The sequence below is a fragment of the Elephantulus edwardii genome, unplaced genomic scaffold, assembly GCF_000299155.1.
Source record: "Elephantulus edwardii isolate Elephantulus edwardi_28Jun2011 unplaced genomic scaffold, EleEdw1.0 scaffold00352, whole genome shotgun sequence".
NCBI classification, from domain to species: domain Eukaryota; kingdom Metazoa; phylum Chordata; class Mammalia; order Macroscelidea; family Macroscelididae; genus Elephantulus; species Elephantulus edwardii.
Genome location: NW_006400102.1, coordinates 285,007 through 298,793, shown reverse-complemented (window position 1 = coordinate 298,793; position 13,787 = coordinate 285,007). Strand labels below are relative to the sequence as shown.

General features: G+C 46.7%; 1 protein-coding gene and 1 pseudogene across 1 annotated transcript in view; both read left to right on the top strand.

Moving 5' to 3' along the window:
• Positions 1-1,289, top strand: part of LOC102873363 — a 23,724-nt pseudogene extending 22,435 nt beyond the window's left edge.
• Positions 1,290-2,150: 861 nt separating this feature from the next.
• PHF2 (PHD finger protein 2) overlaps positions 2,151-13,787 on the top strand; it is a 166,701-nt gene continuing 155,064 nt past the window's right edge. Inside the window, exon 1 of the mRNA XM_006901937.1 lies at positions 2,151-2,248. Coding sequence (XP_006901999.1) covers positions 2,151-2,248 — 98 coding nt within the window. The remainder of the gene's footprint in view (positions 2,249-13,787) is intronic.

The following is a 13,787-nucleotide window of genomic DNA, read 5'->3' as shown; positions in this document are numbered from 1 at the left end:
GGTGTGTCAGAGGCAATGAGATTGGCACAGGATGGAGCACAGTTTAGGGCTGTTGTACATGCGGTCGCTATGAGTCGCAAACAACTTGACGGCACATAACAACAACAATATTGCTATAAAGTGGGAAGATGAAATACTCATCTCAACACTTGCCCTCTGCATCTCATTTCAGACTCTTAAGCCAATTTACTGGCTCCTGAAGCCTTGTATGCTCCTCATGGCTCACATTCTATAGGTAGGGTAGTTGCACTGCAAATCCAAAATTGGTGTCTCTCTGGTGGTCTAAATCTACAAACGGTTCTTTGAGAGAAAGATGGACAATTATCTTCTTGTGAGATATACAGCCTTGGAAAACCTGTTGCAGGGTCAGCTAGGAGTCCTTTCCACGGGACAGCAATGCATATATACTTACCAGTACTACTTTACACCAAGGTTGTTGTAAGGTAGACAAAGGCTTAATTTGCAACATGTTTCTCAGAACCTTGGGGGTGTAAAGAATCATCCAAAATATGACAGCTGGGGTAAAGCTAGAAGGCTTTACTACACTCCTGGAAGACCCACTCCAAAGGTGTACCAAGGGTAAGGCCCAGACTTCAACCCCACCCCAACCTTTCATTTCGTTTCCACTTCTGATCTTCCTCATGCAAGTCAATCTTCCTCTTGCAAGTCACTCCCTGACTGGGGGCACTGCCCATCGGGGGTCTGCTGGACAAAAACAGGAGACTAGATTTAGACGCAGGAAGAGGCACACTGACCCTGGGAAGCCTGACCTTTGGCGAGAGCAGTTGCAGGACAAAGCAGAATATCCATCAAGGGTCCTGGTTAGAAGTTCTGGGAGGGAAGTGCGACTGGACCAGGCCCCTAGAGTCTGACCTCTGCCTGTGGTTACGGCATCCCCATACCAGCCCCTAGGCTGTTTGCAGACTGCTGCTGAAGCATGGAGAAGGCTGCTATAAGGAAGACCAACAGTCAGAGGAAAGGTTTCCATGTAGTGTCCGCACCCTCGGGGGTTCTTTAGTGGAGGCCAGCCAGTGCAGGACGACTCAAAACTTGGGGTCTCGCCTGATACAACGAAGATCTTTCAGGGCAGCACCGTGCTTCGTTCTCGCTTATTTCTACCGCTGGGGCACTGTTCTCCAGGGGAGAGAATGCAGGTCTTAGCCTGCTTTACTCTCTATCCCTGCAGGCACCTGTGGGCTCTGATGGATTCTGGGTCGGGTCCAGTGAGCTTTGTAGAGACGCAAATTGCAGAGCCTCGCGTTCTTTTTGCGGGGCGAACCCGGAGTTAGCGTGCTTAGGGGTAGGTGTGGAAGGGGTCTTCCGTGTGTCTGGGCCGGGCACCTGGGAGCCCGCCTGAAACCTGGAATCTGGCCCCCAGGAGATGGTCACCTTGGGCTGGGATCGAGTAAGGAGGGCAGAAAGGGAACTTGTATTCGAGCCAGAAACTCTGAGGCACAAGCAAGAGGGAAGGAAGCAACTGGACGCTCGGCAAGCGAAACCCCTTGATTCCCCCCACCCTGCCCGTTACGAGTTGCCAACCCAGCCGCGACAAAGTTAGGGCCCAGGAGTTGCTTCTGGGTCGAGTGGCCGAATGAGAGCGCCCTGCGTGGAGCCCTGGCCCGTCTCTCCCCGCCGCCCGGCCACCTCCAGCGCCTTCGGCCCAGCCTGGCGCCGATCGGGCCTGGGCCGGAGCGGAACCGGCTGCTCCGGGCGGGGCGCGGAGGCGGCGCCACCCGGGCCGCTGACGTAGAGGCCGCGCGGCGGCCGGGGGTCCCTTCGGTGGGGCTCGGTTCCCCGCCGCCAACTTGGCCGCCCGTCGCCCCTGTGCGTCCATTTCCCTTTTGTGTCCCCACGCGCAACCCCCTCCCCCACGCACGCCCGCGTCCTTGCGCCCGGGCCCGGCCGGCGCGCGGCCCCTGCGCCTGGGATTTTGAGCCCCGCCGGCCAGGCCGGAGCGCGCGGGCTCGGCCGTATTGTTGGCCACGGGCGCCCCGTACAGGGCGGGAGCCTGTGGTCGGTCGCCGCCCCTGCCCTCTTCCGCGGCGGCGCCCCCCGAGTGGCGCCCCCGCACCCCCTTCGCACCGCCGGGCCCAGGCCGCCGCGGGAGCGCAGCGAGAGCACACGGAAAGGCAGCGAGAGGCGCAGCTAACATGGCGACGGTGCCTGTGTACTGCGTCTGCCGGCTACCCTACGATGTTACCCGCTTCATGATCGAGTGTGACGCCTGCAAGGACTGGTTTCACGGCAGGTGAGCGCGCAGCCCAGCGTCCCACCCCGCATCCCACCGCATTGTCCGCCGGGCCCAGCCGTGCGTACGGACCCAAGTCCCCGCTACGGCGCCGGCCCCGCAGGCCCTGCCCGCACTCTTCAGTGATGGCCGCGGCCTCAAGCCCCTGGGGGGCTCCGGCGGTTTTTGGGGGCGCCCGGGGCTGCAAGGGCCGTTGTCCCGGGCGGCGCACCCGTACGTGCGGAGGGCGGGGGCGCGGGGCCCAGGCCTGGGCTATCCAGCTGCGTTCCCGGCGCGGGGGAGGCTAGCCTGCCACTCACAAAGCCAAGGCTGGCGGATGGGGAGCTGGCGGGAGACCCTCGCGCCTTTCTGCACCGCAGGCCCGCCCGCTGCGCTGCTGGAGCCACGGTGTGGGACGCGCCGGGATTCAAGTTGAGGGTGTCCTAGACGGCCCGGGCCGGACCGGATCGGGCGAGGCCGGACATTGCGGGACGCGGCGGTCGGGCACGCGGCGCTGACCAGAGGCCTAGGCCTGGTGCCCTCGTTCTCAGCCGTCCCCTTCCCCTGAGAAGTTGCAGGAACTTTCCCCACGCGGGCCGGGCTGGTGAGGGCCAGGAAGCGGGCGCGCAGTCCAACGCGGGTTCAGAGGGTTCTGGGTTGCAACACTTGGAGGACTGGGACGCCGGTGACCCGAGTGAGGGTACTCCCACCCTCCGTCAGGCTGGAGACTTCCCGGAACTTGGTAGGACCCTCTGCTCCTAAGCCACCCCTCTTACGGAGCTAGGGGCCAGCCTGCCATCAACGCCAGGAGTGTGGGTGACAGTTTGTGTATGGTGATGGTGTAGCTTTGCTGCTTCCTCTCAATCTTTGCTTTTCTTCATTCCCCTTCTCTGTTCCAGAGGAATGTTTGGTTTTGACATAGTCCCTTTCTCTCTAAGGAAAGTGGGGTGGGGTGGGCGGTTAAAAAGCTTGGGGACATTCAACACCTGATGGTAGCGACCTGGATCTGTGCTTAGTTTTCAAAAGGATAGGCCCCTTGTTACCCAGAAGTAAATGGAGGAGCAGGAAGAGGAGGTGACAGCGCCCAAACTGCCCCAACAGGTTCTCTTGCATCTGACTTTGTCTTGTGGGATGTTTGTGCTGTGCAGGGCTGGCCACCTTCTGGGGCTGCAGTCTCTTTGCCTCGAGCAGGGTGAGGGGAAAGGGGCTGTGTGTTGCGGAGGCCCCAGGCCTGCAGAGCGGAGAGGCTCTGCCATTTGACCTCGGGTCTCCCTGGTCACTCAAAACCAACCACTGCAGTACATTTGGGTTTACAGCGACTTGTAAAGTTGCTGACCCAAAGCCACGCCTCTCTGGTTGGTCAAATTCACCAGTGGCTCAGCAGGAGGACTTTGGCATTACCCTTCCCTGAGATTTACAGCCTAGGAACCCCACTGGAAGGTTCAGCTTTAGTTGAGTTTGAATGGACAGCGATGAATGACGGAAGGGAGTAGAACTGCCTCTTTGGGTTTCCAAGGCTGTTAAGTTTTATAGAAGCAGAATGCCTCATCTTTGTCCTGAGTTGTGGCTGATGGATTCAAATCTCTCACCTTTCCTTTAGCAGACAAATGCTTAGCCCACTGTACGTATACTGAATGGTCAGGCTGCTGGGTGCACAAGTGGTGAGGGTGTGGCAGGACCTGCCTTTGTTTGTCATCACAGTCCTGGCCTAATGCTGATGTAGAGAAGCAGTGATGTGGGAACAGTATCAGCAAGGACACCCTTGTCACCTCCACAGGGATGTGCAGGATGATGGTGGTCACCAGAGCACTGGCAAAACCATACCTGGACCAGACTTAGGTTGAGCTCACATGGGATCCTCAAGAACCACCCTCAGACCAAGGGGCTCGCTCCTTCTCCTCTCCTTCCATCCATAGTCTTTCCCTGCAAGCAGATCCCCTGCAAAGTTCCCAGTGTTCCAGCCAGGGGAAGATGGGAAAGGTTGGGATAGGGAAGATATTTTTCTTCCTGACTGGGTTGGGAAGAGGAGGCCCCTTCTGAACTGAATCACCCAAGACTAGAGATTTCAGGGCCTAAATGAGGAGAGGTCCTGAGAACAGACCTACGATTGATTTATTTGCTATATAAGATCTGACAGAGCGAGGTGGAGTTGTGACAAGTTCTGATACCTTAAAGATTTTGTTTTGGGAGAAGCCTCATTTTATTTTTAAATATGAGAACTTTGACTTGATCTAATGCAGCAGGTATTTGATCAGCTACAGATTTAGTCCCATCTATTTGGAGTACCCTGGTGTGCGAGGCGGCTGTACGCACCTTTTCTTGTTTGTTTGGGGTTTTTTTTTTTTTTTGGCAGGAACAGCAATAGGGAGAAGGATCGGGATGAGGACCCTCATAATCCTTGGTCAGTGCCCTGAGTTCTCAGACTTCATCAATAAAATGCAGGTGTGGGGCTTGAGCCCATGGTTTTCAAACTTCAGAGCTTCTTGAAGTACTACATGTGATTATTGCATGTTTGCACAACACTTGGGCCATTACTTACTTCATATTTTACTGTTTAAGCTGAATTTTTTTAAAGTTTGAATATATCTTAACTTTTTATTTTGAGATCATCTTAGACTTACTTTTAGGTGCAAAATAATACAACTTCCCTATACCTTGCACGCTCCTTCGCAGAATGATAATGCTTTATATAACCATAGTGTTATCAAAACTTTGAAATCATCTCTAATATAATTTAGTAAACTATAGAAATCTGTACTTTAGATAAGTAATAAAATTTTTCCAGATTTATGTAATTAGTTTTTCCTCTTAATTCCCTTTCTCTATTTCTGGATCCCACATGCTGTTTCATTACAATTTCTCCTTATTTTTTGTTAATTTTATCTTTTTAAAGGAAATTTATCATTCCCTGAGATGAAAAAATTAGTAATAATTACAGTCATTCCTTTCAGTCTGTGCCCACCTGATCCATCACATTCTCATTCTTATTTAGGAGAAAGGAGGGGTAGTTTCAGAGACCACTAACCCTCACAGTGGCCATATTTTGATTAGTGATGGCTCCTGACTCTGCCAGCTGATGGCTTGGTTAAAGCGGCATCTTTCTGGGGCAGAGCTCGCTTTTAAGATGATTTGGCCTTAGCAGGAAGGTTCCAGAGCACCTCCTTCCAGTGTGTTGTCTTGGATACCCCTCTGGCATGCTGGGCTTGGGATAATGGGTTTGTTCATAGCTTGTTCTCTGAAGTGGTCCTTGAGTGTGTCCAGTCTCTCAGTAAGATGAGTGACCTTGACATATGTGGGCCGTGCTTTAGTTGTCTCATCAACAACTTCATGAATGCTTCCTCCTTGCTTGGCCTCTAGTCTAGGCACACAGTCAGACTTTGACTCAGAAGAGTTAAGTTTTGTGGCAGGATTCAACAGGCTGAAGTGAGGTGCAGGGAACTGCAGTTAGGTGCCACTGAGTTGAATATGACAACAGATAGGAACCCTGGCCTGTCTTGCATGGTGCTTATCATCCCCAGCACACTTGAGCCCATTGCTGCAGTCACTGAGTCAATTTATCTGAGCCCATTGCTGCAGTCACTGTGTCATTTCATCTGGTTGAGGGTTTTCCTGGTTTTTAGTGACCCTCCATCTTTCCAAGCATTATGTCTCTCTTGGAGGGAAATTGCTTTTCCTAGCAACATGCCCAAAGTGTGTGAGACAAAACTTTGCCATCCTTGCTTCCAAGGAGTACTCTGGCTACACGGTCTTCAAGACACATCTGTTTGTTCTGTTGGCAGTCCATCAGATAGTTTTCTTTATCCCATAGCACAACTGTGTTGGGTAGGGCTTGATGCTGGCTACAAGGTCCTAGGATAACAGAGTAGGCTCTTTGCCCTTTTCTGGTCTTGGCTATGAAAACTTAGACTTCTAAGTAGAGTTTAATAGCAGTGTAATGAAATGTGAGTAAGATACAGTCCAAGGAATTGCTTAAATTCATGAGAGATAAGAATCAGGATCAACACAAAGATGTTTCCTGTGAGGTGGAGGTCAGACATACTTCATTATTTCTTGATTGTTTTTGATACCAGATGTTCCTTCCTTCCTCCCTCCCCAATGGCACTCTCTGCTTGGTTTAAAAATTCATTGTAATACCTGCACAAGAGTCACAGCCATATTCTAAGTTTGGTGGTTTTTTAGGGTGGGAATGCACTACAGATCAAGATTGAGATCAGCTTGGAAGCAACAGGGACAGCTGGGAATCAGGAAACAGACACGTTCTGGAGGGCTCTTGCCCCGTCTTCCTCAGTGCAGGGCAGCTTGTAACGGGCACAGCTACCTCCTCAGTCTCAATGCTGCCACCTGGCCCAGAACATGGCTGCATAGCAGCCAGTACAACTCTTTCAGCCTCTTCTTTGCCTTCCAGATTCCCTGCTGTTGGTCTTGCTAATTGACCCAGCTCATAGCCAGTGTAGCAGCATGATCAGGATTGCTGGCCCCTCAGTCCCCACACTCTGTCCCAGGTCCCTTCCAGGCCTCTCACCACCAAACCCCTCTGGGGGCTTCTGGGCCCCTCAGCTTCAGGCTCTATAATCAGACACTCTCAGGCCCCTGTAGCACCACTTGGTATCTTCATTGTTAACAATCTTCAATGTTATAGTCCTGTGGCCTATGTTATGGCTCTTTTAAGAGGTTCTTGTGGAAGAAGCCCAGGTCCAAACCACTGCACTGCAGGCTCCTCTTGATCTTGAAGTTACCTTTCTCCCTCTGTGGACATGGCTGCTTATCTAATTTCGGTATGTGACCTTCTCTGACATACTGCTCACTGGAAGGTGCTCAGTCCTTCCTCCAGACTAGTAAACTAACCAAACCCTACAAGGTGAGTGAAAGATACCAAAGGCAAGCTGTGACTCAAGAAATACTTTTTTGGCAGAAAAAAAAGAAATTCCTAACAATTTTGACTTGTGTCCAGGGCTAGAAAGACTGTACATAAGTGAAACAGTGGGCTGCAGGGACTGTGGGAGAGGGCAGGGGGTACAAATTAGAGCCTGTGGTCCTGATCAGGACTTTGGCAGCTGTGGGGCCCTGAGTGGGCTCTGTGCAGAGGACTGTCAACTGATTTGGGCTTTGATGGGTCTGTTATGGGGACTGTTGGAGACAAGAGTGGAGGCAGAAGGCTAGTAAGGAGGGATGTCAAGGGTGAGAGGAGAACTCAGATTCTGAAAATGCTTTGAAAGAATAGCTGACAAGATGAGCCTAGAACAAACCTTCCAATTGCTTCACACACCTCTAGGCTAAGTCTGCTCTACTTTTAGGACTGTCTCCATGTTTCTCTCCTGTGGAGAGTAGTTCATCAGGCCTGTGGTGGCTTTTGTGCACTTTTGTTGTGTTTCCCACTGTAAGCTTCTTGGAACTGGAGTGAAATCTGGAGTTTGAAAATTCCAAAGTTCTTCAAAGGTGTCTTCAAGAGTCTTCAGAGGTGCTTAACAACGCAAGGTGGGCTTCTAGGCCAGTGCCAAGGGCAGGTCTGTTGTCCAGCCTGAGGGTGTACATGAATATGCATGTGTGACTGTGCATGTCTGTATATACACGTGTGTGTTGTAGATGAATGTGTGTGTCTGTAGGTGTGTGTGTTGGGAAAGGAACTAGCAGAGGCAAAACTTTCAAAATTGAAATTTGGATGATTAAACCTGACAAATTGTAAAACTCACCTCCCTACACATCTGGAAAAGGGGCCCATAAGCATGGAAATAGAGCTGTGAAATGTTTGCTATTGCTTGGTGCTACTGAATTGTTTCTCACTTAAAGCAGCCCTTCATATACGACAGAATGAGACTTTACCAACTGCTGGGACATCCTCACAGTCATGTTAGAGGCCATTTTTGCAGCCACTCTGCCATTGAAGGTTTTGTGCTTTTTTTATTGATTCCCTGCTAAGTATGATGTGGTTCTTCAGGGATTATTCTTTCTAGATAAAGTATATGAGACAAAGTTTCACAACTGTTTTGTCTTCTAACGAGCATTTTGGCTGTTTTCCTTCTCATAGTGACTCAGTGAACAACACACTGAAATCATTGTCTGTTCTGCAGCACTTTCTAGTCTCTGCCATACTTGAGCCCATTGTTACAGACACTGTCAGTCCATCTTGTTGAGGGTCTTCCTCTTCTTTACTGACCTTTTCAGGCATGATGCTTTTTTCTTTTTTTTAAAAATTTATTTTTGTGTGTGTGTGTGTACTGTCTGTCAAATCAGATCTGACTGGTACAGAAGGAGATTGTCCTTCCTTTTCCAGCAGAGCATCTGGTGGATTTGACCAACACGCCTCTGGGATTGCAGTGCAGTTTCTTGCAAATAGGCCACTAGGGCTCTCTCATGATGCCTTTTTCTAAGCACTGGTTCCTTCTGACAGTATGGTTGAAGTATGTGAAAATGGTTCACCATCTTGCCTCCGAGGAGCACACTGGTTTTATTTCCTTCAAGACAGATTTGTTTGTTCTTTTGACAGTCCATGGTATAGTACTCTTCATCAATTCAAAGATACCAATTTTTCTTCTGTTTTTCATTATCCGCTTTTTAAAAATTATTTTTTAATTTTTTAAAAATTATTTTTGTGTATGTGTACCGTCAAATTGGATCTGACTGGTACAGGAGGAGATTGTCCCTCCTTCAGCAGAGCATCTAGTGCATTTGAACCACACACCTCTGGGATTGCAGTGCAGCTTCTTGCCACTAGGCCACTAGAACTTCCTCCCTTGTCCACTTTTTACGTGACCATGAGGAGATAGAAAACAGCATAGCTTGGGTCAAGTACACCTTAGTGTTTAAAGTGAAAATTTTGCATTTAGCACTTTAAAGAGATCTTTTGCAGTAGATTTCCTCAGTGCAATATACGATTTGATCTCTTGACTGTTACCTCCTTGAGCATTAATTGTGACTCCAAGTAAAAAGAAATTCCTAACAACTTTAAACTTTTTTTCTCTATTGTGCTGTTGCCTGTTGGACTCCATGGTGAAGATTTTTGCTTTCCGTATGTTAAACTCTAATCACACTAAAGATTATACTTTTTTAAAATAAAATTTTTTTTTATAGTGGTTTACTTACCAAGTTTGTATACATTGTTTTTCACACCATCTTTCCCCCCTTTCTTTTTCCCAACCCTCCGTCTACTCATCAAATTGTGCAACTTTGCGATTACACCCTCCTACCCCCTGCCCATCCTCACCCCTCGGCTCTTACCCTCACCCCCTTGGATCCTCAAACATGTTTTACTAGTTATCTTTCTACTTCTACAGTAATGGTCTTATATAGTATTTGTCCTTACGGGACTGAATTATTTCACTTAGCATAATTCTCTCTAGTCCCTCTCAAGTTAGGTAGTGATTTTCAAAATCATTGCACCTGCATGCTGCATACTATTCTCCTGTGAGTGTACCTTAATTTCTCAATCCATTCGATTGTGGTTGGACATTTAGGCTGTTTCCATGTTATTGTGATGGTGAATGTAAGGCTTCTATGAACACTGGTGTATAGATCTCCTTTTGTACCTCAGTTCTAATTTTTTTGGGATATATTCCAAGCAGTGCAATAACTGAGTCCTGTGGAATTTTTGTGTCCAGCTTTTTGAGGAAATACCAGACTGACTTCCAGATTGATTGTACCATTTTATAGTCCCACAAACAGTGTATAAGAGTTCCTATCTCAGTGAAATATCCCAGTCACAAAAGGACAAATATTACATGATGCCACTGTTGTAGAATGGGACTAACCTCGGGGTTGGGGTGAGACTGAGTAAGATGGGTTCAATAATGTATATTGCACTGAAACAGAGGAGGGAGAAAACTGTTTAAAAGAGATATGTGACTAGGTATTTCTGTCATCACAGGAGTCTAGAGCAATGGCTCCATGGTGGAGGGGACCTGGGGGAGGGTTTGCAAAACAATGAAAGAATCTTTTCTTTTACTTTTCCATAATTTTTGACTCATGTACTTATAACTTGTTAGTTAAATTTGTGTCTTCTAGGTTGTAACCCCCCCACGATACATCTTCAAGGATATGAACATGTACGGCTAAGCGCAATTAATAACAGTGCATCTAAACTCCAAAATCAATCTCCATAATAGTCTATGTGTTTCCTACTGCCAAAGGGGCCCTTTAGAGTAGTGAGAGAAGATCTTCACCCTGAAACCCACAGCATCCCTTTTCAGCAGGAAGTAGCTAAGAGAATACGCCGTGCCCTTTTCCTTATGACTCAGGGTGAAGTCTCTCTCAGGGAGGAGTGATAGGGAATGGCAAAGGACACACTGACAAAGGAGATTAATCAGAACTGACTTTGACAAGCACTGTGGCAATTGGACAATTAAAACAGACATTCGGATGGCGGGGGAAGAAGAACAAACTGGGGAGGAGGGTAGAGAGAATGGTGCAGCAATGAAGGAATGAAAACCCAAAATCCCTGTAAATGTTCATTAAAACTAATAAAATTTAATAATAAAAAAAAAAAGAGTTCCTATCTCTCCACATCCTCTCCAACATTTATTTCTTGCTGTTCTGTTAAACTTTGCCACTGCTACTGTAGTGAGATGGTATCTCAATTTGGTTTTGATTTGTATCTCTTATTGCCAAACATTTTGAGCATTTCTTCATGTGTCTGTTGACCATCCAAATATCTTTCTCTCTGAAAAATCTTTCCTTGTCTTTTGCCTATTTTGTAATTTTGTTATCAGTCTTCATTTTTAGAGGCCCTGTAGGATTCTGTAAACGGACTCTTTTCTGAAATAGTATTGCCAAATGTTTTTTCCCAGTCAGTAGGTTTTCTTTTCTCTCTGTTGGAAAATGTTTTTGATGCATATGGAGATTTACTCTTTAGAAGGTTCCATTCATCAATTTTATCATCTTCAGATTGTGCATTTCTGACTGTATTTGGCAGACTCTTTATAATATACACTAGCCTCCTAAACTTGAACCTAGTTTGTCTCTGATGAACTTTACGGTTTTGGGCTTTAATCCCAGGTCTCTGATCCACCATGAGTTGATTTTTATGTATGGTGTGAGATGTGGATCCCGTTTCAGCTTTCTGCAGGTAGCAGCCCTATTTTGCCAGCATCATTTGTTGAAGAGGTTGTCATTTCCTCACATGATAGATTTTATTTCCTTGTTGAATATCAGTTGACCATAGATAGATGGATCTATTTCTGAGTTCTCACTTCTGTTCCATTGATCTTTGTGCCTGTCAGTGTACTGGTACCATGATGTTTTGGTTACTATGCTGAGGTCAGAGAGTGCTGTGGCTTCCCACTTCATTTTTGTTTTTCATTAATTGTTTTGTTTACTCTTTGCTCTTTCCTCTTTCCTCTACAAATAAACTTGACAATTTCCCTTTTAATCTCCTTAAAAAAGGAATTTGATATCTGTGTTGGGATTGTGTTGAACATGTGCTTTTACTAGGATTATCATTTTCACAATATTGAGTCTTCCTATTTATGAACATTTTTCCATTTCTTTAGGTCTTTTATTGTGTCTTGCGGAAATGTTCTGTAGTTTTATTTGTACAGGTCTTTTGTGTCTCTAGTTAGGTTCATTCCCAAGTACTCAGTTTTTAGTTGGCTATCCAGCAAAGGGTGGAAACTATAGAACAATATCTTTTATATCACATGCAAGCACGATTCTGCTGAAGATCATCCAAAAATAACTAGAACAGCACATCAAGAGAGAACTGCCTGAAGTGCAGGCTGGATTTAGAAGAGGCCGTGGCACTAGGGATATTATAACTAATGTCAGATGGATCTTGTCTGAAAGCAGAGAGTACCAGAGGAATGTCTATCTGTGTTTCATTGACTATGCAAAAGCATTTGACTGTGTGGATCACAACAAACTGTGGCTGACTTTGAGAGGAATGGAAATCCCAGAACACTTGATTGTGCTTATGTGAAACTTATACTTGGACCAGGAGGCAGTCATCAGAACAGAGCAAGGAAATATTGCATGGTTCAAAATTGAGAAGGATGTGCATCAATGATGTGTTCTATCTCCATAGCTTTTCAATCTATATGCAGAACAGATTATCCAGGAGTCTGCACTCTATGAGGAGAAGTGTGGCATCAGGATTGGAAGTAGATTTATCAACAGTCTGTGTTTTGCAGGTGACACAACCCTCCTTGCTGAAACTGAGGAGAACCTGAAGCTCTTGCTACAGAAGGTCAAGGATTGCAGCCATCAGTATGGTTTGAAGCGCAACATCAAGAGAACAAATATTCTCACTACTGGGCCAATTGGCAGCATCATGATAGATAGTGAAGAGACTGAGATTGTTGACAACTTTAGTTTGCTTGGCTCTACAATCAACACTCTTGATACCAGCAGCCAGGAAACTAAAAGGCGAATTGCATTGGGAAAATCTGCTGTCGGAGACCTCTCCAAGGTACTGAGGAGCAACAATGTCAGTCTGGAGACTAAGGTGCACCTGATACAGGCCTTGGTCTTTACAATTACTTGCTATGCATTGAAACTTGGACAATGACTAGGGATGATAGAAGGACAGTTGATGCCTTTGAGCTGTGGTGCTGGAGAAGAGCGTTGAATACACCATGAATTGCTAGGAGAACAAACAAGCTCATCCTGGAGAGGGTGAAGCCAGGCTGCTCCTTGGAGGCAAGGATTCTGAAGCTTCGTCTGACATACCTTGGACTTGTTACAAAGAGGGACCAGTCCTTGGAGAGGGCCGTCATGCTTGGGAGGGTGGAGGGACAACACAGGAGAGGAAGACCCTTGATGAGATGGATTGATTCTATCACTGGAGTAATAAGGATACGCTTGTCAGAGACAGTGAAATTGACAAGGGATGGAACAGGGTTTAGGGCTGTTGTACATAGGATCGCTATGAGTCGCAAGGAACTCGATGGCACAAAACAACATAACAGCAACAACAATTGTAAATGGTATTGCTTTCTTGGTTTCCTTCTCTGAGTTCTCTTTGTTACTGTAGAGGAATCCCACTGGTTTTTAGATATTGATCTTATATCCTACCATTCTACTAAATTGGCCTGGTAGCTCTAACAGTTTTTTTGTTGAGTCTTTGGAGTTTTCTGTATACACTATCATATAATCTGTATATAGCCCTAGTTTAACCATCTCTTTGCTAATCTGGATGCCTTTTATTTCCTTCTCTTGTTGTATTGTCTTAGCAGGCACTTCCAATACAATATTTAATAGAAGTGGTGACAGTGGGTAATTTTTGTCTGGTCCTTTGTTTACTTCCAATATTGCAAATGATATTGGCTCTTGGTTTTGCATATATACTATGGATTATGATGAGGAAATGTCTTTTAATTCCAATTTTGCTGAGTGTCATTATAAGGAAACGGTGTTGGATTTTCTGCATCAATGGTAATATCATATGGTTCTTGTTTTTTGCCTTGTTAATGGTATACCAATTGAGATATTTCAGCTAACAGATGTTGCCCTGGACGTGCTCACCAAGTTGTGTCAAGAAATCTGGAGAACAACCACTTGGCCAACTGACTGGAAGAGATCGATATTTGTTCCCATCCCAAAGAGGGGTGACCCAACAGAGTGTGGAAACTAT